The 26,269-nt window shown below is 53.4% G+C and overlaps 1 protein-coding gene across 1 annotated transcript in view; it reads left to right on the top strand.

Annotated features, from left to right (window-relative positions):
* ZSWIM5 (zinc finger SWIM-type containing 5) overlaps nt 1-26,269 on the top strand; it is a 104,134-nt gene that overhangs the window by 69,186 nt on the left and 8,679 nt on the right. The window contains 7 exon segments of the mRNA XM_030033698.1: nt 1,722-2,078; nt 10,883-11,031; nt 11,666-11,816; nt 17,226-17,405; nt 22,259-22,435; nt 24,798-24,944; nt 25,909-26,046. Coding sequence (XP_029889558.1) covers nt 1,722-2,078; nt 10,883-11,031; nt 11,666-11,816; nt 17,226-17,405; nt 22,259-22,435; nt 24,798-24,944; nt 25,909-26,046 — 1,299 coding nt within the window.

Below are 26,269 nucleotides of genomic sequence, written 5' to 3'. Positions count from 1 at the left end.
GGGATGGACTCATGGTGGAGGGGGGTGCTCGTCAGCCCCCTGGCCACGCTGCTCCTGCGGCGCCGAGCCTGGCATCTCCGCCGCCGCGCTTCCACTCCCGGCGGTGTGTGAGCGAGAGGGTAGTGTGGGGTTGTCCGTCCCTCCCTTCCTGCTCCGCTGGCCACGTGGGGTGGGTTTCAGGCGATGGCAGCAGAACAGGTCTGCTTTCCCCCTCCCCTGCACTAAAGTAAAAACAGACCTCCTTGACGCTTAATCAGATTTGAATGTGGTTTTTGGCGTGGCTTTAAAGAGACTGGCAGTGAATAGCTGGTTTTGATGCCATTTATTAAAAACCTCTGGTAGAATTTGTCTCGGAAAGGCTTTGTGAGAGCTGGCAAACGCACAAGGGTTTGATGCAGTTAATGTATTTTAATCTTCACCCCCCCACTCCTTCTCCTTTTCTGTCGCTAATTGTAGGGCTCTCAGCTGTCTGCCGCCTTCTCTGGGGGACGGCAGGCTCCACAGGGACCTCTGTACAAACACGGGCTTAATAAGGTTGTAGTGACACGGAGAAAAGTGAGCATCCTCTTTGGGGAGGAGGGCTGGGACAGGTGGAGTGGGGCGCTGGGTCCTGGGTACCACACCAGGCTCTGGCATGGGGGCACCGGTTGGCCCCAGCCATGCCTGGTGCAGCCTCATTCTCCTCAGATGAATGGGGGAAACAAAGATGTCCCTTTTCCAGGTGGCTGGGCAAATGCAAAGTGCTGGTGTTGGACCTCCTGGGGAGGGCTCCCTGGGCTTTCAGGTTGAGGTTGATGGGCATCCAGTCTTTTCTCACTGACTTTATCCATCACTTGCTTGGTGCATCCACCTTCCTTGGACCCAGAGGACCTTCCGAGCCTGTTTCTCGCTTTTCACCCGTGTTTGGGACTTGTCGCAGCTTTTTTTCATGGTTTGTGCCCGAAGGCGCTGCACCCCCTCGTAGCATGGCAGGGGCAGTCAGGAGCACCATAACGCTTGCGTGAGCGATTTGAGCTGTCCCTGCAGCCCAATGGATGGATCGCACCAACAAGTGGCTGGCTCCCTGGCAGCAGTATTTCAGGGAAAGCTCAAGAGCTTGCAGGGGAGCAGCAAATACTGTGGAGATCAAGGAACAAACAGTTTCCCCCCAGCCTGCAGTTCGGTCTGTGCATTGCTCCTGTCCTTCCTCCTTGTTCCTGCTGCGTGATAGAGCTCAGAGCTGTGGCCGTGCCCTGGCGCACTCTACCTGGTTGAGGGACTGAAGTTGGAGTTGCGTTGCATTTGATTTGTGGGTTTTTTTGTCTGCCTCATCAAAGAAAAGAAAACCTGGCCTTTTTCTGCCAGCCCTCACTCACATGAGTTGCAAATCCAGTGAGAGGGAGGCGTGGATGAAGATGACTCCCAGGAGAGAAACAGTCTGAGAGACTCTTAAACAAATGGGAACCGAGCAGCTTTGCTCTTCCCCTGAGGGTTTGGCTGTTAAATAAACTCGCCGATGAGTCTGACTGCATGTGTGTGTTGGTGCAGAAGTGTGTTCGTATGCGGGCTGGGTGTTGCTGGGTGTAAGCCACTAGGATGGCATGCGTTGGGTGGTGCACTCCTTGACATAGCGATGCAAGAGCAGCCTTGGTTGGCATTGTTCTCCTTCCAGAGTTTACATGGGTGGTTGTGGTCAGAGGGAAGCTAACGTGGCCTTTCCTTCTTCTCCTTTCCCTCTTCAGGGTTCCACCTCAGTGGGACAGTAACGGAGCCGGCGACTGCAACAGAACCAGAGATGACCTACAAGGTGGCCATCAGCTTTGACCGCTGCAAAATCACCTCCGTGACATGCGGCTGCGGGAACAAGGACATTTTTTACTGCGCCCACGTCGTGGCGCTTTCACTGTACAGGATCCGCAAGCCAGACCAGGTCAAACTCCGTCTTCCCATCTCAGAGACCCTTTTCCAGATGAACAGGGACCAGCTCCAGAAGTTTGTTCAGTATTTGATCACGGCACACCACACCGAGGTGCTGCCCACCGCCCAGAAGTTGGCTGATGAGATCCTGTCATCCAACTCTGAGATCAACCAAGTGCACGGTAATTCCTCCCTCCTCCCTGGGTGGCTCGGCACTGATTCATTCTGCATTTGCACCTGGGGTGGTGGTTTCTCACTGACGGTGGTGACCTTCATTTTGCCACGTTTGTCTGTTGCTGTACAGAGAGAGGTGGCAGTGTCAAAGTGACGCTAATGTATGGGTGTTGGAACTACATCAGTGTTGGCCATGGATCCCGGTTCTGCCCTCTGTTCTTCTTTATGTGTTTATCTGTCAAACACTGGCTTCAACAGGCAAGAAAAGGCAGAGCAGACAGGCTGGCGGTGCACAAGGCACAGCTCAGAGTAGGATGGAGAAGCCAAGGGTGGAGGAAGGGAGCACGTTTAGTCCCCAACACAGAAGGATGTGGTGCTGGGACCCTGAGGAATGGGAGGTGCAGTGGGGACATGGCTCCTCCAGCATGCGGGGACATGGTGTTAGCCCAGCCCTGCACGTTGCTAAGTCAGATGCGGCTGAGCTGATGGGAGATAAAGCTTTAATCTCCATGGGCGTTAATTTGCCCATAATAAATGAGCGCTGCTGTCCTGACCTACTGTACAAAGGCAGCAGAGATGTGTCCTGGGGCTTTGTGTTTGGAAGATGCTTTTGACTTCCTCCCCTGGAAAGCACTGGCTGGGGAGTGGTGCCCATCCTAGCCCCGCTCCAGTTGCCCGCTGGTCCAGGAAGTGGCCCAGGCTCCCTGGGGAGTTGCCCTGAGGTTCCCTTCATCAGCCCAAGTCAGGCGCTCCCGCTGTGTCTTTCCAAGGAGCCCAGGAGCTGAGGTTGCCCAGGGTCTGCAACAATGAGCCGCTCCCCACCGTGCCTGTCCCACCAGCTGTAGCGCGGAGATAATAAACACTTATCTGCCGCGGAAGGGCGTTGTGGGGATTAACACATGCCTGTTAAGTGCTCCGAAGATGAAAAGCCCCATATGCAGCCTAAAATAGGATCTGAACTGGTTGAATCCATGTGTGGAGGTGAGGCCAGGGGTCCACCTCCAGCATAGCAATGATGGCAGTTCTGTTCTTAGATATCTTCCCCTCCCTCTATCTGGTCATTCCTGCTCCTACCTTGGGAGAGGCTTTTGTCTACTCCACTGGGCCACATCTGTTGCATGTGTGGTTATGCTCTAAATTACTGGCTTTTGGGGGGGTTTCCCTCATTTTTTGGCATTAAAAAGAATGAGGAGCTGTGGTACTGCAAGAATATGGTGAGGTCCGTTCCCTCCCTGAGCTGATCCACTGAAGCTGAGGTTGGGCAAGATCCCTTCTTGGCCATTGTTTGAGGCTGCTTTCTCCTAAGCAGATTGAAGAAAAGCTTTTAAGGCTCTGAATATTTATTGCTCTAGAGTCAGCAAAAGGCTGGTGATGAGAGTCTTACAAAGATACAGATGTTGGCTCCGGTTCAATATCTGCCTCTTGTTTTTACAAGTGGTTTTAAAAAAACAAAGCAAAAATTCTCTGTCCCTTCAGACTCGTGCAAATTCACACACTCCAGCGTGTGATTTTTGAACCGACAGAGACACGTTGACTTAGCCAGCAGAAGGTGGCACCTATCTGATACCCATGTGGCTGCCTAGCCGGGGTCACAAGTGAGTAAACGCCTCTGCAAGCAGGAGAACAGCCTTGTCTCATCCTGGGGGAGGATGCAGATCAGCCTTAGGATGATGGGAACATCTGAAGATTGTCTAAGATGATCTAAAACTCAGACATGTTGCACCCTGTGAAGAGGAAGGCTCAAAAACCCACACATTTAAGTTCAGAGTGATGTTGCTCAGGGCTTCGGCCCTCGATCCTGGACAGTGTCATAGGCTTTGCTCTCCTTGTCCTGCAAGTGAAGCACAGCCGCAGTGCAACTACATTGCAGAGCTACTTGAGCAACGAGCCCAGGGTGAGGAAGGGCTGCAGGCGCATGTGGCTGTATATGAGAGCGCAATTTTGGGGCCTCCAGTTGAAGGGGATCCAAATTTTTCCCCCATCTTGCCCTTCCCAGCTGGGGTTTGTGAATTCATAGAGGGTCACTGATCCTGGGATTTGAAATTCTTCAAGGTATGCTTTAATAGAGCTTTATGGGCTTCTGTGCACATTTCTTGGCCGTGTCTAGTTCAGACCCTTGGGGTCACATCTTCGTTCACCTTGGGGTTGAGGCCAAGGTGGCTTTTGAGAGGCCAACCCCTGCAACCCAAACAGTAACCCAGTGTGTGCATTGGACACCTGACGTTATTATACCTTGGAGCAAGAACAGCCTCTCCAGAAATCCTTTCTTTGTTCCCCCCATTTCCTCTGAGGAGAGGTCTGTTGAGCTTCAGATCAGCATTGGGTCTTCCCCACCTGCCTCTGGTCACCCAAAGAGCTGCTCCTTCCATGTTGATGGTGAGCATGTGGGATGGAGGAGCTGATTCTGCACCTTGGGAGTGCTCTGCTCCGGGCTGGCTGGGGAATGCTCCTTGTGCAAGGGGATCGTCAGGTTTTGTAAAATAAGGCTTTCAGGGCTGCTGCTTCTACCCCCTGCAGAGCCTGAACAGCAAAGAAAATTACAGGCCATTGTCTGGTGCGCTCATCTCAGGGAGTCAGAGCTTTGTTCCTTGCTGGAGTCTGTAGCTGCGGGCTATGCACCGCATACCGATCTTCCCGGCTGCCTTCCTAGAAGGAAATGCAAACTATCCAGTAATGACAGAGTCTCGGAGTGCAGCCAAGGTGCTCACGTGTTCTCGAAGGATTCAGTCCGAGCAGAGAGCCTAGGTGTGCCTGCCGCTCTGCTCCCCACCTGACCTCTGCCTGCTTAAGTGGGTCACGTTTCTCCTCTCGCAGCTGGCTGCAACGGGCAGCGGGCTCACAGCGAGAGCACCTCACGTGTCTGACAGCTCCACGCTCGGCCTCTGAAGTGGCAGCTGGAGTGAGGAGACCGGGGTGGGTTTCAGTGCTGCTGTGTCCCCTCCCTGAGTATGTTCCTGCCTGGGGACAAAGTCAGCGGCGTGACTGTCCGGCACAGAGCAAGGCTGCGAGGTTGTCATTGTGCCAGCAAATGTGACTCGCGGCTGCTTGACCTTTCCTGGTGGGGTGGCTGCTGGGGGCAGCCAAGACCTGCAGCTGCAGAGCTTGGATCCAACAGCCAGGCCTCCGACAGAGTGAGGAGCATCTGGTGGTGGCCACCTTGGTACCCTGCTCCCTCCGCTTTTCCGTGAGCGTCAGCCCAGGGCTCGTGTTGGTTTGCAGTGGGGCCAGCCTGGCTCAGAGGAAATGCAGGCTGAAAAAGAAGTGGCTCAGGGCCAGCAGCCATGGTGGGACGTGCTGGGGATAGGTGCAGCTTTGCCATTGGGGGGGATCCATGCTCTACCACCACGAAACACGGGAAGAATGTGTCATTCTGAGGTGCGAATGAGGAGCAGAGAGCGATTTCTTTGGTGCAGTAAAGTATTGCAGGGAGAGCCAGGAGGTATCGGAGAGGGCAAGGCTGTGAAAAAGAGCTGAAATGGGAATTGTAGGCAGAGAGGGAGATTTTGGGGGCGAAAGCAAGCAATGTGGAGGAGGGGGAACTCAGAAGCACCAATGAGTCCTGACAGCAGTGCTGGGTTTCCTGCTCTCACAGCGTGGATCCAACATCCAGCAGCAGCGAGTGCGCAGGGTCCGAGCCATCTAGCAGACTTGGGAGGTGGCATTCGTCTCTTCTTGTGTTTTGGTTCATGCTTGTAGGGAATTATTTGAATTTATTTTAGGAGGAAGACAGGATCAGTGCGGGGTGTACAGAAGGAAAGCTGCTGTCTCAGATACATCCTTAGAGCCCCGATTGGGATGTCTGGGCTTTGGAGGCAAACGGATTCTTCCTGAGGGCAAAAGTAGTCTGTGGCCAAGGAAGGAGAGGAGGCTGATGGAAACCATTGCAGGACCAGAGACGGTGGTCATTAAAATCTTTAATTAGAAGCTTAAAGACAGGAGAGGCAGCTCTGAGGACTGACAGTGCCTGTGGGCCCAGAAGATTTGGGGCTTCGAGGTATCCTTCGTGCATCATCGGTGAAGTCTCGCCCTTCCTTGAGTAAGGAGCAGGAGGTTTTGGCAGGCCCGATGTTTGCAGCTTGGTAACTCGCCCTGCCTGAGCGGCACTTGGGCACGGCAGGGAAAGCTGCTGCCCTCAGCCCAGGAGACGTGGTTGGGGCAGTCTGTCTGCCCCACAGAAATGCCAGTGGGTGACACAGTGTCTGTGGTGCTCAGCTGATGCCATCAAAAGGCTTGGGATGCTCTTCTCAGCCAGAAGAGGGAATAGCCACAAAACCTCTGCTGTCTCGCAGTGCAGGGGCAGCTCCCTCCGAGGACAAGCCAGCGGAGAGTCAACGTGAATCACCAAGGGGCCTCTGTGGTCCTCCAGGGTCTCAGGAGCTTCCTTGGAGGAGAGGACCTTCAGAAAACTCTTAGTGGGAATGCTCCCTCAGGCTTTGGCGTGGGAAAACCAGATCTGCTTATGCAAAAGCCATAAGGAGCCCTCTGCCTCATCTTTTCACTTTTGTCCCAGACGTATTCTTGACTACCTTGAGCCCTTCCTTCAACTTCTGGGCTAATACTGTCCTTCATCCGTTGGCCTATCTTGCTTCTTGTGCACAGTGAGTTGGCTGCCAGGTTGGCCGTGTGGAAAGTCCCTGCCTGCATGTCCTGTCACACTGAGCCAGGGCTAATGTTTGAGGAGTCCTCAGGCAGTCTTTAACTTTGAGGTCATCCCGTGACAGCATCTGGAGGGCAGCACCAGTAAATCTATTTGAAATTCTGCCTTCCCGCTGGGGAGGAGGAGAAGGTCAGGTCTCCAGGGGATTCGTGTTCCTGGTTGCTGAGCTGATGTGAATTTAAGGGAAAAAAACCACACCTGAGTGCTGGAGAGAAAGTCTCTGCTGGCAGCAATTCCCCCTTGTCTTGCAGAGTTGCTGGGGTTGCTGAATGACCCCAGAGCACATGTGTGGCACTTGACAAGCAGCTTCCAAAGACAGCTGGACCAGAGAGCTCCCAGCCACCATGCTGGGAGCCGGTCCGGTTTCACTTGTCCCATCACTGTCAGATGGGTGTGAATCTTCAGGCTGCCCTGGAGGCTCCATCCAACCTTCCTCCCCGTGAAAACAAACCAGGAGCCTTGGCGGAGCTTGACTCCTGGCTTTGCTGCTATTTTTAATCCCTTGTTAGAGTTCATTTCCTTTCTGGTGCCTGGTTATTTTCTCTCTGAGGTTTTCTGCTATTTATTTATTTGTGCGTGTCCTCCCCACCCCCGCCCTGAGCTGTTCCTTCACGTCTGTTTTCTCTCTGGACGCTGGAGCGGCAGCCCGGAGGCATTCAGCAACGCCACCACGTGCAGTCATGAGATGGCCCTTGTGAACCGCCGCCACGACGGCCAGCCCTGCTCTGGGCGGCTGCGGCTCGGCCGGCTGGCAGAGCCCTCCCTGGCACCGCTGACCCTGGGGCCAGCACGGCCAGACCCCGAGCCACCAGCGCGTGCTGGGCACAGTTGGCTGAGACAACTGCGATGGAGATGCCGGGGTGGCCACCTGCATCCCTTGGTTGCTTTTGCCGTCGGTTTATCAGCTCCAGGCACTGGTTAAAAATAATAATTATCCCTTTTTCTTTGTGTCGCCGCTCCTGCTCTGGGTGAGACGCTCTGGGAGTGCTTCCCACGCCACCCAGCTGATGTATCTCCCCTTCTTGGATTCAGGAGCTTGGGTTTGGGATGTGCCAATGCATTGGCATGACCCACAAGGTCCCACCACCTCCTCAGCCCTGGAAACCTGCTGCTTTCCAGTCCAGGAGCGCCTTTCGTTTTCTTCATGTTGGGCAGCTAATTTCTGAGCAAGGCGTTGAATTTTCCATGTCTGGCTTCGCTCTGTTTTCTAATTTGTAGATTTTTCCAGTCCTTACTTCTCGGTCTTTGTATCCGCCTGGAGGAGCCTTGCTTGGCTGTCAAACAGTTAAACCCCGAGCCCGCAGCGAGGGGGGGGGGAATCTTGCTTGGAGTGTGATGGATTGCATTTTTATCTCTGTTTCTACAGCCAGTGTAAACGGGCTGGTGAAACACTCTTTCCACTCAAGATGTGCAATGGTGTTTCCTTAAATCTGAATCTGGCAGGACCAAAATCCAGCACATCTGAAACAGGGCTCTTTGGAGCAGGAATGCTGCTATATGAGAAATGTGTTACGCAGGCGCCGGGCTGTTTTACATGCCGTTCCCTGCTCCTTTGGAGCCGAGACATGGAATCGCTCATCGGCTGCGTCACGGCATGTCGCTGCTGAAGCCCCCACGGTGTGAACGTTGGCAAGGGGAAGTGGGCAAATCCTGCCATTAATATTTAAACCTAGCACAAATCCCGTTGTTTGCTCTTAAATGTTTATCTATCTCCCCAGCGTAATTGGGCAGCCTGTTATCTGCCGGGTTGCATTGCACGTGTGGGAATCCGCTATTACAGCCCCCTCTCTGAATCTTTTATAGGAGAGCAAAATACATTTACAAGCAAATTTGAGTTTTATTTGGAGGCGCGGGAGGCGCGTTACTAATTTGGCTGCGGCCCGAACCCCAACGTGCGAAGTGCTCAATGTGTTGCGTGGGAGGAGGAGGTTTTATTTAGCTGCGTGCTTTTTTCCTCACTGCTTGGGCTTTCCATCACTAACGCTATGTGTGAGCAGCGAGCGCTGAGGGTAGCCCCGGGAACCCCAGAAAAATGCAGCCACTTTTTGCATCTTGCTAATTTCTCCACCTTTATCTGTCACAGCAGCCTCCGTGAGGGACCAAGGATGAGCTGAGCTTAGGCAGGATGGGTCACCCCAGGCATCCATGCCCTCCTGGTCCCTGTAGATGCAGCCAGGTGACCCTATAGAGGCAGCTGAGATGACCCGGCTGGTCTGGATAGCTGCAGCTGGGAGCGGCGGGTGGGATGGTGGGGAGGAGGATATTAAGAGTGTGATCGTCTGGGATACCTCAGCGATGGGGCCGGATAAGCGCTCATGGTAGACAGATTAGTCATCGGTTCCTGATAGGGGATAATCGCTGGCTTGTCTACTCTTTATCTGCGAGATAAGGACCGGGTTGGGGGAGGGAGGGAAAAGGCATGGAAAAGCCGAGATGGCCAGGATGGACTATCCCTGGCGTGGTGGTCCCTCGTGGCTTACAGCAGGGCTGGGCCACCAGCAGCGGGGAAGCAGGATCAGGGCACGCGTGGGGCTGTAGGTGAAAGCCCTCATGCTCATCCAGGGGCCATGATTTCCTTTCTGCTGCTTCGGCTCCCGTCCAAATTATGTGGTTGTGTCGACTATAAATTATTCTGGAGAGGGGGCAGCAGCATCCTGTCCCTTTGGCATGGTGCAGGCTGCACCTAGAGCTTGCTGGAACCGCTCTTGGGTAGCGACTCTTAGCAGAAATTAAAGGAATTTTGTAAAGGACTTTAAATACAAATAGCTGTATCTTACCGGGTCAGGAGTGTTCTCAGCCTTTGCCAGAGGAGCAAAACCCCTCAGGTTGATGTCCTCTCGCTTACAAGCCAAAAAGAGACAGTTGCACTGCTGAGCAGTCATCCTGGAGTTTGATTTTCATGAATTGCATTTGAGCTCCTGGTTCAGCAATGTGCAGAGCAGCAGGCGTGTAGCATCCCGAGCTGTCTCCGCATGAAAGCGATGTCTTCTCCCCAACCAGATCCCAGTTGAGTGGGAAAGACATCATTAAGGTTTCATTGGGAATGTGTTGGCTACAGCATCCTTTGGCTGTCCGTGCAGCACCTGGCTCTTCCAGTGCTGACCCCCTTCCTCACTCAAGAGGGAGACAAGATGGGAGAAACAGAGCAAAGTGGAGTGGAGCATCCTCCAGCCACACTGGTCTCTCCCTGAGGGTTTTCCCTGAGGAGTTTCTGCAGAGCAGGACTCAAAAGCAGGGAGCTGAAAAACTGAGTTTCTGTTCCCTTATGCGCTCCTGGCTGCTTGCTGGAGCCGTGCTGCTGCCTGCCCCGCGAGCCTGGGAAGCCAGGGCATGGCTGGGTGGTAGGGCAGCGCTCCGGCGGGGGGGAAATGGGAATTGAAGGGGGCAAGGCAAGGAGAGGTGGATCTAAGTTGCTGTTTAAAGCACTTCTGTTTTTTTTTTTTTTTCTTGTTCTCTGGAAGATGATGTACAGCCTGTGAACACACGTGTGTGCCTGGCAAAGGCCCTGCTCTGGTCACAGTTTGCTCTTTGAAGGATTATTGATCCTTTGCTCTTTCCAGCAGAGGGTCTCTCCCAGGCAGGTACACTGATGCAGAGGGGCTCGTCCCCCATCCTAAAGCAAATGAGGGGCAGGACCAGGTGTTTAACCTGGGGCTCTGGAGCCCCCAAGCAGTGGTACCTTTGTTAGACTGCTCCTAATGTGTGGAAGGGCTTGCAGGAATTGGAGCTTTACTGATGCTTAAACAAACTGGTGATGTGGAGCAGGAGGAGGAGCACCCCGGGGGGTTCTCTGGAGCCAGGGAGCGCTCTGGGCTCTGCAGCTGCACTGCCTGCACCCCCGGGGCTTTGAAGGAAAGCAGGTCCCAGCTCTTCCTCAGCCTCACTTCACGTGGGGTGCAGAGGGAGAGGGGCTAGGCATTAGCCCTGTGGTCAGGATCCCTCCTAACGGCTGTTGCCACCACCATGGAAGGAGAGCATAATGCTGCCAGCTGGGGCTCATTGCCTGGGAACCTGGTTGGTTTTCCCTTGCATGAGCTGATAAAATAGGGGTGGGTCCACATAAAATAGAAGTAGGTCCACTTCTTGCTGGTGGGACTGCTGACCCTGCTGCTATAAACACAGTTGTCTCTTTTCTCCTCCCTCCTCGTCCCCTAGGCGCTCCTGACCCTACTGCTGGGGCCAGCATCGACGATGAGAACTGCTGGCACTTGGACGAGGAACAGGTCCGAGAGCAGGTGAAGCTGTTCCTATCTCAGGGAGGGTACTACGGCTCGGGGAAGCAGCTCAACTCCATGTTTGCCAAGGTGAGGAGGAGCCAGCTGCTCTCTCCCCTCTCCGCTCGGCGTGTCACGTAGCCGGCAGCTCGCCGGCTGCCCTGGCAGGGTGCCCGTCACAGCTGGGAATCTCTGCTCCAGTGCCTTCTTGCCCGGTCGCAGAGCAGGCGGTTGTAATCCAGGCTCTGGGTCAGGCCTGGGTTGTCTCACCCGCTCTCCTGGCAGGTCCCTTCCTCCCACGTGATGGGCTTGCCGTGATCCCTGCACAAGGGAGGGCTTTCCCCCATCTCCCCATCAGCATGGTGGGGGGAAGGCCAACCCTGCAGAGCCTACCGAGACCATGGGAGAGGTGGCACCAGCCTACAGGCTCTTCTCTTTCTTTGCAGAAGGGCCTTGTTTTCATGTTCTTGATTGCTTGGTCCTCTTCACAACCTACGCTGTGACTGCTAATCAGTTGGACTCCAACCAGCCACGTCACAGCCATTGCATGAGTGTCGTAATGTACGACTATATATATTATACATACATATTATATATGTATATATTTACAGTCTGGACCCCCAGACTGAGAGAGCTGTGGTTTGCCAGCGAGGTGACCGTGTCTTAAACACCTCTGAAGGACCATGGTTTGTCTCACCAAAGACCTTCTCTCTGTCCTTTCCAGGTCCGGGAGATGCTGCGCATGAGGGACTCCAACGGGGCCAGGATGCTGACGTTGATAACGGAGCAGTTCATGGCCGATCCTCGGCTCTCCCTCTGGAGGCAGCAGGGGACAGGCATAACGGAGAAGTGCCGGCAGCTCTGGGATGAGCTGGGTAAGGGTCACCACCTTGCAGAGAGCAGCAGCAGAGTTGCCTGGGCTGCCGGGCCAGCAGACATTGTCACAGAGGCCTTTGGGGCTCTTTTTTGGGGTCAGAGGCCCTGAGAGATGCCAGGAGCTTACTCTATCCCCTGCTGGGGAAATCCTGGTGGGACAGCTGGATCAAGCCCAAACTGCACAGTTCAACACCTTAAACAAGCCCCTCTCCTGGAAAGGGGTCAAGGATGATGGGTGTGCAGAGTGTGGCTGGTCCCATACTTGCAGCAGCCTGGTGTTTGGTGCGCTGTCCCGAAGCCTTTGCAAGGGAGGACACAAGGGCTGGTGAGCCCCAGGGACTGGACGTAGCCTGGACGTGGAAGTGCTGTTCCTGGAGGAACTGTGATCCAGAGGGGGAAAGGCAGGTTCTCGGGTCTCATCCTGTCTAACAGATTTCTGCCTGCTCTGGTGCACGTTTCCAGGGTGAGGGGGGCAGGATGGCCAGTATAGAGCCTGGCTTTAAGGGAAATGCAGTTCTGGGTAATTCTAGCTAAGCACCTTAGACACCGGCTCAGCTGGCTGACACCGTAATATCATTAGAATAAAACATTTAGATGACGTGGGCCCAGGGAGGTTGGTTGTGTGGTGGAGTTAACCCAGCAGTTCTGAGCTCTCCTGCACATCTGGGATCTTAGTTTGACTTGGGACATAGTTTTATGAGTGAGTTTGAGCTTCTCTGCAGCCTGCTGGTACGAGTTGCTCTGTAAGGGCAAGGGCTCATGGGCTGGGACCAAAAGGATGTTGTAGACCTGGAAGAAGGGTGAGGGTGATCCATGGTCTGGAGCACCTGAAACCGCAGCTGGGATCACAGACCCTCCTACCAAGTGCCCCAAAAATGCAAACGTAGCTTTGAGACCGGTGAGCTGGCCAAACTGCTCAGACAAGGGCCGGGCAGGGGTGGGATGTCTTGCTTCTGTGTGAAGTTCCCTGAATGGAAATAACCACGCCAGCTCTGGAGAGCTCATCTGTGCTTGCTTGCCAAGAAGATATTTCCAGGATTTTGGGATGCTGCAACTAGATGGTTGGATATGCAAGGATCCTAGAGAGGTGGCCAAATCCACCAAGCCAGAATTTCTGCATGGAAGAAGGCAAGGCAAACACATCAGCGAAACGTGGATGGGTGGGTGTCTGGGCAGGCCTGGACACAGGAAGCAATTTGCCCAGAATTACAGTTATTTGGCCAGATTTCAAACCCGCTATCCAAGCCAAGAGCCCTCCCTCTCCTGCACACACGAGGGGGGAATGGTTGGGTTTCAGTCCTGGCTTAACTATGCAAGGACCAGGTTGGTGCACATAGTTTTGGTTGGCAGAGTGGGAGGAGGTGACAGCACGTCCCCATCAGCAGATGGCAAGGTGGGTAGGGAACGTCAGGGCCCTACGAAGGCTGGATCAGTGTGACAGCAGGTGAAGCGTGGTGCCAGCCAACACACGTCAGAGCGAGCGGCTCAACGTGGCATAGGCATGTCACGCAGGAGAGTCTGGGCATCTCCATGCTGAAGAGAAGCCCCTGCCGATGACATGGTGATGGTCCAAGAAGCAGCTCCAGGGCAGGATGGGCATGGACTATACTCAAAGCAGGGATTATTCCCTTCAGCTTACAGGAGCCTTTTGGATTTGGCCTTGGGCAGTGTTTGCTGTAGGAACAGAGCATCCCTCTGAAGTAAGGGTGGAGGCACAGAAGGACAAGAGCTGCACCAAGTTGGTGGTGTTCACCAGTAATGAACATCAGCAATGTGGAGAGATGTCCCAAACCATCACTGGGCAGGTAATGGTAGCTGGGGCGTGTGGGGCGGTGAAGGCACATTGTCCAACTGCCTGTGGGTTGCAGATGCCAAAGCTGCCCGGCATTACCACTGCTGCCAAAGGGAGGGATGAGGGGCCTGTTGCCAGCTGCTGCGGGAAGCCCCAGCATAGCCCGTGTTACCCTGACACGTGGAAGAGAAAAATGGGCCTCACGGAAATTATTTTGGGCACGAGTTTAATAATTAATCATCGATTTTAGCAAAGACTGCATCACAGACTTGCGTGGGATTGGAAGAAGATCAGTCTTAAAGAAGATTGTGGATTTATGCTGGGGAAAATGTGAAGGATTTTGCAGGATTTCAGAGTTTAAAAAAAAAAAATTAAAATAAAAAGGGCATCATTTGCTTGCGCATGTGCTGCCAACTGAACATCTATTGCCCCGTCTGCTGGGGAGCCAAAGGAAAGACCTGCTGGATGGAGAGCTCTGCAGCGTGGGAGTATTTGCCCTGGCGCATTAGTACTTACGATTAAAGCCTAATTACAAAAAATAGACGAAAAACCAGCTGAAGTGCAGCCTGACCTTAATCTGCCTGGAGACGGGTTTATTTATCTCGGCCACTTGTTTACAGTGGGGAATTTCAGCAGATTAAGCCGGGGAGCGACCCTGTGGGAAACGGGAGAATTTGTTTGATGGTTTGGAAACTTGGGCGCGGGATCGGAGTGCCTGTGCTCTCTGGGGCCAGCAGCCGGGACCGCTGGGCTGGGAAGGCTCCGACCCCCCCGTCCCTGCACCCAGCCCTGTCATCAAAAAGCATTTTTGTTTAGAGGCTTAGCTTAATCGTGATCTGCCGCTTTGTTCCCCACTTAACCTCCTGCTATCAGAAAGTTCAGATGAAGGTTTCTGCAGCATGTGAACAGACACAGATTCTGACCCGGTGTGGCGTTTTGGCTCAGCACAGGAGTAAACTTGTGCTGTCAGCTGATGTCACTTGACCATAGGGCTCAGAAAACCCCTCTTTTCCATCTCCCAGATAACTACTGCGGCCAAAACAGATGCAAATCCCTCTTCCCTTCTTGTCCTCACCTCCCCACCACATCTTCCCATCTGCAGGAGAGCCCAGGGACACAGCATTTTGGCAGGCAAAGGATGCCTCAGAGGGCTCCCAAAAATAGGTTGCAAAGTCATGAGGCTTCCGAGGATCGCATCTTAGCAGAGCTGTGGGAGCCAAAAATCCAGCGGGCACATCCCATTCCTGGGGGCAGTGGAGTGGGGGCACCGAGCTTTGTTACCACCGGTTAGCCGAGCCACTCTGCTTGCTGTTGGAGGTGTGAGCCAAAATTGCTGCAGGCCACTTTTTGCCTCAGAAGCCCTGGAGCGGGTGAAGAGGGGCAGCGACAACAGGCGGGAGCGCTGGTGGGAAGGGGGTGCCCGAAACCAGTCAGAGTCCTGGGATGCCCAGCACCAGGAGCTGAGCACAGGATTTAGCTCGTGGCCGCCCGAAGAGGTGGGGAGTTTTATGCTCTTGGGGTGGCAGCAGGCAGGCGCCCACTGCTCAGCTGAGGGGCAGTAACCAGAGCCTTAAGGAAGATGCATTTTCTGGAGCTGAGACCTGATTTCTTCAGACACTGTGTCTGTGCAGCCCCCGTGGAGCCTGCAGGAGCCTGGGAGCAAGTGACAGAGACCTGCTCTGGGAGGGATGGGCCCCGAAAGCCCCTCAGGAGATAGCTCTTCTCTTGCACATGCATTAATCACTAATGTTACAGCTCAAAAGTCTTATTCCCCCCATTCATTGGAAAGGAGTGAGGTTTTGATGGGGTTTCCTGGGAGCAGTGGAGCCGAGAAGTGGATGGACCTGGACCAGGCGAGGGCTGCTTTGAATATTTGCTGATCTTCAGTGCCTGCAGTTGCTTTTCCCATGCCCATTCCTGGATGCGATGCTGCTGCCACCATCTGTGTTGTGACGCTGTGACGTCTCTCCTGCTGAGCGAAGCCGCTCTGAGGAGCTGGACGTGCAGAGCCTCCATGCCTTATTAATGATTTGAACCGAACACGTCCCCAAGTCCCAACTGGCAGAGGACGGGTCCCGGGAGATACACCCCAAAAGCACCACCAAGGTTCAGCTATAACCCAGAGGAGCGGGGAGACACCAGAGTGGAACTGGAGTCAGGACATCGCTGCTTAGCCTGGTTTTGCCTTGCACTGCCTGGAAAAGGGACTGGCTGCCTGTCTCGGAGTCACAGCCTCACTTGGGGCTGTTTGGCTCAATGGTGTGGCTGTGCAGCTGGGGAGCTGCCACACGAAACACAGTGAGTGAGGGAGGTGGTTTGGGCACGTGGAGGAATCCCCTTGCTATGCAGCAGAGCCATATCGGGTGATGTTGTCCTGCCGCTGGCTGTCACTTTGGGATAGGAACTTTGGCTCTGGGAGTGATGGAGAGGTGGGGGAGGGCAGCTGGCTGGGCAGGGAGAAGGAAGGTGCCCCAGGTTTCTGCTGGGCCCATGGAAGAGAGGCGGGGAAGGGTGTTTCTGTGAGAGGCTGAGCTGTCCCCTGTGCATGGCAGGATCCAACACGGGCAGAGAGAGGAGCAGCACAGGCTGCTCAGCCCGGGGGAATCCCCAAGGACACTGCAGCTGTGCCAGTATGCAGCCATCTCACCCCATGGGGCAGGCACAAGGGAGGGGACATGCTGTATCGTGGCAGCCTTGCAGGGAAATATGGGCAGAAATGCAATTAGCTAAAGGAGAATTCACCATTTTGCACTTATCTGGGTTGCTGCAGCCCTTTTCAGAGCAGTGAGTGACCCAGGAGAGTCAGCAAGGCTCAGCTAGCAGCACCAGTATCAGCCCTGTCTTACGAAAGTATGAGTTGGATCTTAATGATGACAGATGTCCTTGGGCCTGGGTTTGCCTCTCACACACCAGACAGCATCATCAGGTCTGTGAGGTCCCATGGTTGACCCAGCGGGTGTCAGCATGGGCATCCTACTGATGGGCACCTCTGCTTGCAAGACGCGGAGGGTTTACCCCTTGGAGGGCTCTTGCCTGCGAGACATCAAGCCAAGCTCCAGGTTTCTCTGCTGGTTCCTCTGCAGGCTGGGGGCTACTGGGGATTAAAAAAGAAAAAAAAAAGGGGGAAGAAAATACACCAAATCTCCTTTTTAAATAGTTGAATGCAAATGGCTTGAAGAACAATGGCAGATGAAATAGCATTCGAAGCGGGCTTTAAAGCACTTGGAACGTGGGTAGGATCAAAATCAGGTTAGTCTTTAGAGATACAGACGCTGCAGCTTGCCAGGGTGTTTTTAAGCATGCTTTGATGTGTAGTTCAAACACTAGATTTGTCCTGGCAGACAGAAGCACTCACAAATTCATACACAACCGCTCTCTCCTTCCCTCCTCCCCACTGTCCCCCATCTCATGAGATTATAATTTAGCTTCATTACAGAGGAGTTTTACTTTTATTTAAAAGCTGTCTAAATCCCCCTCCTGGGTCCGTGCATTATGCTGAAATGAGTTTATGAACGCTGATGAAACCTTGCAGGCTCCAATGACGAGCGCAGCAGCAGAAGAGCTTTGCCCCGCGGGTATGGTGGTGGCACCTCCTTGATTTCTTGGCTTTGTTTAGGGGCACTGTGGGTGTGCGTGGTTTTAAACCCGCACTGCAAGCTGGAAGAGAAATCCTGCTGGCTCCGGCAGCTGCGCAAGTGGGGCGAGATGGACGTCTGTCCCCTGGAAGATGGCAATTACGGTAATGAGCTTCCCAACATCACCAATGCGCTTACACAGAGCTCCAGTCACAGCCAAGGTGAGTCCGGGCAAGGAGTGGAAATCCAGCCGGTGGCCACAGGGGTTGGGTCTGGGTCAAAACTCACCCCAAAGTTGAGAGATCTCAATTCACCTGCTTGTGATGTCTCTGGGAGTCACAGGAATACAAAACATTTCTCTTTACAGCCTCTGATTTTAGATACACTTGGAAATGTTTGGCTCTTTGCTACATCTTGGGTGAAGTGGCCTGTATTTTGAACATCAAATTAGAGGCCATTTTAAAACAATTTGACCTTGGGGGAGTTTGGACCCTTATGGTCTCTCCAAGTTTGGGTATGGAGTTTTACAGAAAACCAGCGCTGCTTGAATCAGAGCAGAGCTGAGCTCAGAAGCTCTGGCTGTAATGTGAGAGTGAGGAGTTGGAGATGATGCAGAGCTCCTTTCCCAGCCCTTGAGCCTTGCTTATGGGCTTTGATTCAGGTGGTAGATAAGTCATTAGCCAGGAATGTTCAATGCAGTTCAAGTGCAGAGCACAAATGGAGCAATGTAGTTATGGCATTGTTCCTTCGTGCTAAAATATGTTCTCAACCCCTGACAAAGCATTTGATCCCTTTAAATTTAAGCACTTTTCCCCTTTCCTTTTGCCTGAAGTATAGAATCATAGAATCATTTAGGTTGGAAAAGACCTTCAAGATCATCGAGTCCAACCATTAACCAAGCCCACTAAACCATGTCCTGAAGTACCCCATCTACTCGCTTTAATACCTCCAGGGATGGTGACTCAACCACTTCCCTGGGCAGCCTATTCCAATGTCTGACAACCCTCTCAGTAAAAAAATTTTTCCTAATATCTAACCTAAATCTCCCTTGCCTCAACTTGAGGCCATTTCCTCTCATCCTATCTCCAGCCACCTGACAGAAGAGACCAGCACCCACCTCACTACAACCCCTGTTCAGGTAGTTGTAGAGAGCGATCAGGTCTCCCCTCAGCCTCCTTTTCTCCAGACTAAACAGCCCCAGCTCCCTCAGCCGCTCCTCATGAGACCTGTGCTCCAGGCCCCTCACCAACTTGGTTGCCCTTCTCTGAACACGCTCCAGCACCTCAATGTCTTTCCTGGAGTGAGGGGCCCAAAACTGAACACAGGACTCGAGGTGCGGCCTCACCAGTGCCGAGTACAGGGGAACAATCGCCTCCCTGCTCCTGCTGGCCACACTATTTCTGATGCAGGCCAGGATGCCATCGGCCTTCTTGGCCACCTGGGCACACTGCCGGCTCATATTCAGCCGGCTGCCAACCAGCACCCCCAGGTCCTTTTCTGCCGGGCAGCTTTCCAGCCACTCTTCCCCAAGCCTGTAGCGCTGCACGAGGTTGCCGTGACCGAAGTGCAGGACCCGGCACTTGGCCTTCTTGAACCTCATACAATCGGCCTCGGCCCAACGATCCAGCCTGTCCAGATCTCTCAGTAGAGCCTCCCTACCCTCAAGCAGATCGACCCTGCGTCCCAACTTGGTGTCGTCTGCGAACTTGCCGAGGGTGCACTCTATCCCCTCATCCAAATCATTAAGATTTGGATCTTAATGAATCATAAAGATATTAAACAGAACGGGGCCCAACACCGAGCCGTGGGGAACACCACTTGTGACGTGCCGTCAACTGGATTTCACCCCATTCACCACAACCCTCTGGGCTTGTCCATCCAGCCAGTTTTTCACCCAGCGAAGAGTACACTTGTCCAAGCCATGAGACGCCAGCTTCTCAAGGAGTATGCCATGAGAGACAGTGTCAAAGGCCTTGCTGAAGTCGACGTAGACAACACCCACAGCCTTTCCCTCATCCACTAGGCGGGTCACCTGGTCATAGAAGGAGATCAGGTTGGTCAAGCAGGACCTGCCTTTCGTAAACCCATGCTGGCTGGGCCTCATCCCCTATTTGTCCTGCACATGCCATGTGAGCGCTCCCAAGATGAACTGTTCCATAATCTTCCCCAGTACCGAGGTCAAGCTGACAGGCCCGTAGTTCCCCGGGTCCTCCCTCCGACCCTTCTTATAAATGGGCGTCACACTGGCAAGCCTCCAGTCCTCTGGGACCTCCCCTGTTGACCAGGATCGCTGATAGATGATAGAGGGTGGCTTGGCAAGGACCTCTGCCAGTTCCCTCAGTACTCTTGGATGGATCCCATCAGGTCCCATAGATCTGTGAGTGTCCAGATGGCGTAGTAGGTCACTAACTGTTTCCTCCTGGATTAAGGGAGGTATGTTCTGTTCTTCATCCTTACCTTCCAGCTCAAGGGGTGGAGTACCCTGAGGATAACTGGACTCGCTATTAAAGACTGAGGCAAAGGCGGCATTAAGTACCTCGGCCTTTTCCTCATCTGTGGTTGCTACGTTCCCTTCTGTATCCATTAAAGGATAGATATTCTCCTTGGGATTCTTTTTACTGTTAACATATTTGTAAAAACATTTTTTGTTGTCCCTTACAATAGTGGCCAGATTTAGTTCTAGCTGAGCTTTTGCCTTTCTAAGTTTTTCTCTGTATGACCTAACAAGATCGCTGTACTCCTCCCAAGTTGCCCGCCCTTTCCTCCAGAGATGATGAACTCTCCTTTTTTTCTTGACTCCTAGCAAAAGCTCCCCGTTCAGCCAGGCCAGTCGTTTTCCTTAGCGGTTCGACTTGCAGCACATGGGAATAGCCTGGTCCTGAGCCATTAAGATTTCCTTCTTAAAGAATGTCCATCCCTCCTGGACCCCTTTGCCCTTCAGGACTCTCTCCCAAGGGACTCTCTCAACCAGTGCCTCGAAGAGGCCAAAGTTTGCCCTCCGGAAGTCCATAGTGGTGGTTTTGCTGACCACCTTCCTTGCCTCACCAAGAATTGAGAATTCTAGCATTTCATGGTCGCTAAGCCCAAGACGGCCTCTGACCATTGCACCTCCCACCAGTCCTTCCCTGTTCATAAACAACAGATCTAGCAAGGCTCCTCCCCTGGTTGGCTCACCCACCAGCTGTGTCAGGAAGTTATCTTCGACACTCTCCAGGAACCTCCTCGATTGTTTACTCACTGCTCTGTTGTATTTCCAGCAGATGTCTGGAAAGTTAAAGTCCCCCACGAGGACAAGGGCACACGATTCTGAGACTACTGCCAGCCGCTTGTAGAACGATTCATTTAAGTAGATGTTAGTTGAAAGTTCCTGCTCTTACTGTGCCTCCATCTGCTGCGCTGGAATTGCTCTTTGGTGTATTACGTGTGGCCGAAGTGGGAAGAGGAGAGGGGGACGGCAGCCATGCCATGAAGGAAACTTCACTCCTCTGCGTGGGATTAGTCCCTCAGCAGCAGTTCAGGAGCGTGGCTGTCCTGCCAACCTGCCCCAGCCACGGCAGGACCGCAGGCCCCGGCCACTCGCCGCACCTCCCCGGGCGCATCCTCGGGGAGCAGCTGATTTTAAACCTGGCCTTGCTCCACGTCCTGCACCAGCCCCGGCAGTCCGCTCTGGTGTTCCCAGCTCCGCTGAGGATTTGCTCCGGCATTCAGGGCAGGTTGCCGGGGCTGAGCGGGTCACTTTTTTTAGACATGCGGGGAGTTTCCAAAGCGCATGCCGGGGACGTCCCCTTGTCCCCGCGCTCCTGCCTCTCTAAGCAGGGGACTGAAAGCAGCACGGATCCTGGACGTGTCCTGGGGTTAATGTTTGTGCATGTGCAAATACTGCTGCAGATTGTTGCCAGCCTCTTTTATTACTGAAGGGAGAACAGCTGATTCCTGAAATCCTTCCTAGTAAAGTGAGCAGGCTTGGTTCTGTACGTATGAACACCTGTTTTATTTCTCTCCGCCTCAGGGTGCCTGCAGCATTCAGGCTAATTGCTTGTTGCCATCGTTTCCGGAGCGTGTTTATCTAGCCTCCCTGGATCAGCTTTGAGCAGTGCCTTTTGTTTTCCCCCCTTGAATGCATTTAACTTCGCCAGTCTTGCAGGTTGCAGGACCTAATGTTCAGTGTTGCATCCCCTTTGGGGCTTCCCGTTTTGCAGCCTGCCAGCTGTGTTTGGCCCTCATGATCTGGTGTGGCTGGAGTGACAGCAGAATTGCTCCAGACAAGCTTTTTCCTCCCGACAAACCACTTGTCTGATCTGTCTGGATGGAGTGAAATGCTCGTCCAGCATTTTATAGCTTCAGAAATGTCAGTGAAGTTACAGAGTAGCTCTGAAGAGGAGCACAGACATCCGCTGCAGAGCAGCGGTGGGGTAGCAGATGATGCTGTCTCCTCCCTTCCAGCCCTCTCACACAGCCCGCAGAGGTTGCTGGAAGGCGATGGTTCCCGCCATCGCCTAGAGGTGGATGAGACATGCTCATGCGGTTCCCTTCGCAGCTTCAGGTGCTGCTGATCTAAGCAGCTATGGTTCAGTGAAGCCAGGGCTTTGCGTCGGAGCAGAAGAGGAGAGCTCGTAGTGCTTGCAGGGTAGCAATGCTGAGGAAGCCTAGCCCTGATCCCTGGCAGCTGCCTGCATGCTGGGCAACACAGAGGTGGGAATGCACTGCCACATTTCAAGGCATCAGCCTCGTATGTGACAGTGGATTATCATCAGAAAGCTAATGGTAGGGCAGTCCCTGCCTCTTTTGTCACCTCTCTGGTCAGGGCAGCTGTTCTAGCAAGTTACTTAGCAATGCCGTCTAAGGAGACAGGAGTCTCCATCAGAGATGGGATGGGCAGCAAAGGTATCTAAAAGCAATCCGCTGCAGCGCAGGAGCCAGAGCCGCTGTGCTCAGCTCGGAAATGACTGGAGTGGGACCAGGTGGGGCTTTGCTCTCATTGTAAAGACATTGCTCTGCCTGGGGAGGTCATGTCTGGGAGCAGGAATGGGCTGCCCCTGCCCCACCAAGGCACTGACGGTTTTTCCCTTTGCAGACTCGCTGGCCAGGCCCAGACGAACTGTGTTCACCCGGGCGATCGAGGGCTGTGATCTCCACTGGCAGGACAGCCACCTGCAGCGCATCATTAGCAGTGACTTCTACGTGTCTCACTCCTACCAGCGGGAGGGCGAGAGCCTCCTCTTCAACTCCCAGGGGCAGCCACTGTGGCTAGGTGAGCATCCAAACCAGCAGCTCCTTGCATGGCCTGGGTGGGTAGGGTTGCTAGTGGAGAAGAGCCACCCAAAGCATCAAAGAAGCTTTGCTACCCTGGGTCCTTGCAAACTTCTGCATCCTAGATTGAAAGTGCCTCCCTGGCCCTTAGCCTGGGGAGTAGGGCAAGCAGAAGAACTTGATGCCCTCCCACGCCCCAGCCACAGTTCTTATAGCAAGGCCCCCATCTTTACAGTCTGGGTTCCCCTTGGGCAGCTTGGATCAGGCTTTTTGTGTTCTCTTTCATCCTGCCAGTGTTTGGCTGTCCCCAGTGCAGGCTCTCACTGTTCCCAGTACAGCAGGACTGGACACTTAAAAGTCCCTTGAAAGTTGTCTGGGAAGCACAGCTGTATCCTGTGGATTTTTTCTTTTGTGCTCTCACCCTCTCTTTAGTCTTCCCTGAAAGGCAATTAGCAGACAGTACAATTAAGCATTGTATGAGCTTAAGGCATACTGGACCAGTCAAGCCCAGTACCCTCCGGTGTTGTAGACCTTTAGTCCACGTACCTCAACCCACACAACTTCTCTGCTGCAAAATCATGACCCTGGGCAGATCTGCAGACCCTTGACAAATACATGTCTGGGATGAGAAAGAGTGAGATGAAGGGCTTGGGGTGTGCCTGGTGTGGCTGTCAGCCCTCAGACTGACCCCAAAATGGGAGACGCAAGCCTCCCACACCTCCAGGTGGGTGGATGCCTCATCCCTCCAGCCCAAGAGGTGAATGTATGGACATGGAACAGGTCAAAACCCACCACTGCACTGTCATCCGTTCCAGGAGCCAGGGTCTGCCATCACCCAGCCAAATGGGAAGAGAATATTTAAAATCACCCAGAGGTGTGGTTTCTGGAGCAGCAGGCATAAGTTGCTATTAAGGCCAGGAGATAAATTAAAAAGGGTCCATGTGAAGGCTGCTGGTACACCTCTGCTAGTTTAGCTGGAGCAGGAGAGGACATTTCTACTCTGGGAAGAGTTTTGTGTAGCTGCAGGCAGCAGATCTCCTCCCCGTACAGCCATTGGCAGCGGTGCTGGGTTAATGCTTCCATGGACTCCATCTAGCAGGGACGTGGTGGCCACAGCTCCCCTGTCCCTAGCATAATCTGGGTTCTGGAGCCCTTTGGCCGAGCTGGTTGATGCATGTTATTTTTCTGATGTATTTGTTGTGATTTTTGGATTTTGCGCTTTCACTTTCTTGGCACCCCTTTAGGGACTCATTGCTGGGAGAGGAGTGCGATTTGTCAGCAACTTCCAGTGATGAATTCAGGGAGAAGCGGAATACTTCATCCATTTAGCAAAAGAACAGAGGGAGCAACAAGAAGCTTTTTTACAGATGTGTTTGTTCTGAACTTCTTCCTCGTGTATTCCTTGCGGGTGACCTTTGGGATGTAGAAACCCCATTTGTGGAGGTGGTTGTCTGCATTTCCAAAGCTTTCAGAGCCCTTCCAAGAATAGATATTATCCCTTTACCATAATTTTAGATCTTCTGTGTTTGCCTTTCCACACCCCCCCCCCCCAACTTTGGTGGGACATTTTGCAAGAAAATGGGATTTTCGCTGCTTGTTATGCGGCATGTTGTGTCATCTGCTCCTGCTAATTTCTCGCTCAGTCATAATCCTCTCCACAGTTGCTTGTGATTTCAGGTGAGCAATGAGCAGCAGGAGCAGATGAATTCCTAAGCAACTGCGAGTCTTGGGGGGGAGTTTCATGCAACTGTTCCTAATCATAAAACACAAGGTAGGAGAGCTGCAGAAGAGATAGGCTGTCTGCAGAGCTCACTCCACAGAGGCATTAAGGCAGCAGTTCAAAACATCACCCCAAATCTGCCAGGGTCCCAGCACAGTGCTGGATGCACAGCCTCACCCCATGTATCATCACCTGTGCCATGAGAGCAGGGAGAGGTGTTGGATGAGACGCCAAGAACTGTTTGGATGCACAGCAATGAGAGAAATCACCATAAGCCATGCAGATTTTAGAGAAACGAGCAGCAGGGTTGTTACAGCCTGTGTTTGGAGCCATCATATTGCAGCAATGGTGTGTTGGAAATGCTTCCATTAGATAAGGTTTGTGGAGGTGGGGATTTGGATATTGATGTGGCTGCCGTGGGTTGAACGTGGTAGGAATCCCATTAGTATTGCTGGTAGGCATCCCTGCTAGGAGCAGGGAGAAAGGGATGAATTCAAGATGGAGCAAGCAGGAGTTTAGCTGGGGTGTGGGGAAGGGAAAATGCCCTGAAGCTGTCAGGTTCTCTACCCCCATCAGTACCATCCCGTGAATTTCTGTGCTCCTCTGGCTCAGCCATGCCCCCGTGCTTGTCCTTGCCTTGCAGAACATGTCCCGACAGCCTGTGCTCGGGTGGATGCCCTGCGCTCCCACGGCTATCCCAGAGAAGCTCTCCGACTAACTGTTGCCATAATCAACACCCTGCGATTGCAGCAGCAAAGGCAGCTGGAAATCTATAAGCATCAGAAAAAAGGTATGAGTAAAGCTATGGGAGAAGCGTCCCGTGAGGTCTAGCTGGGGTGTCCCAGCTGGTTGAGAAAGTCTTCTCCATCTCGGAGAGTAGTGCTGCCCCATCCAGACCAGCAGAGGTTGACAGTGGGCAGCGCTGTATCAGAGAAACTGATGCATCTGATTGCTTGAGCCAAACTGCGTTGGTACCCACCTGCTAAGGACAGAGAGGTGCCCACATGCTGTCTTGGGACTACTGGAGTAGGGGTGTTCTTGTTCCCACTGTTGCCGTGTCTGGTTGCCTGCAAGGATTGCACAGGCGATGGTGGGTGATGCCTGCATTAGAGAGGAGCTGCTTGTCTGCATAGCTGCAGTAACTGGCTGTGTGTGCTACCTTCACGTTGCATTCTCTGAGTAAATTGTACTAGGAGACAAAACCAGTGTTTCTCCTTTTGCAATTGCAGTTGGCAGAAAGCTGGGGTCAGTTGCTGCAGTGCTGCTGGTGGTTGGTGACTCCTGGGCCTTGCTAGCTCAGCCAGCTTGAGATCATCAAAAGATGGAGCTTTTAGACTCACTGGGAGTCTTTGTCATCTCCAGAGAGATTTCTGCTTGTGTTTCCGAAATGTTCAGGCTACCATTGCAGATGAGTCCATAAGCTGCAGGTCTGTCTTTATAGACTCCATCTTGGGACTCTGCAGCCTCTTGTGTCCTCCTGCAACAGAGAACAAACCACTGCATCTTATGTGGCCTTGGGGACACCTTTTTTTGTTGGGTGTCTGCTCCCTCTGATGTCTGTGGCAGCCTGTGGGGTGGCTGCTCTGAGCTGTTCCTTGCCCTTGCAAGCTACCATGCCCGAGCTGGCCCTGGAGGTCCCCATGTCCCAGGCCTGTGGGGTAAGAAAAGGCCTTTGGTCTCTGAGACCTCTCTGGGTGCAGAATGTGTCTTTGAATTCCTCACTCGTAATGTCTTTCTGTTCCCTTTTTTTGCAGAGCTGCTGCAGCGAGGAGCAACAACCATCACCAACTTGGAGGGCTGGGTAGGCCACCCTCTGAACCCCATCGGCTGCCTCTTTCTCACCCTGACTGAAGCTTGTAGATTAGAAGAGGAAAATTGCCTTGAAATTTCAGGTACCGAGCGCTCCTCCTGGCTCCCTTCCCAGGGGCTGCGGCTGAACCAAGCCCAGCAGGCAGACCCTGGGTGCAGGGCTGGGGACTCCTGGGCTCCAAATCTCCCTCCTCTCCGCCTTTGCAGGAGCAGCCAGGGCAGAGCTGCAGTGTGGAGAGGGGGAGTTAGTGCCCTGAGTTTTCCCAGCCTTCAGGGTTTGCAGCCAGAGCAGAGCAGGAGAGTGGC

The sequence above is a fragment of the Aquila chrysaetos genome, chromosome 12 (genome assembly GCF_900496995.4).
Source record: "Aquila chrysaetos chrysaetos chromosome 12, bAquChr1.4, whole genome shotgun sequence".
Taxonomy (NCBI): Eukaryota; Metazoa; Chordata; class Aves; order Accipitriformes; family Accipitridae; genus Aquila; species Aquila chrysaetos.
This window is presented reverse-complemented; position numbering and strand designations above follow the sequence as displayed.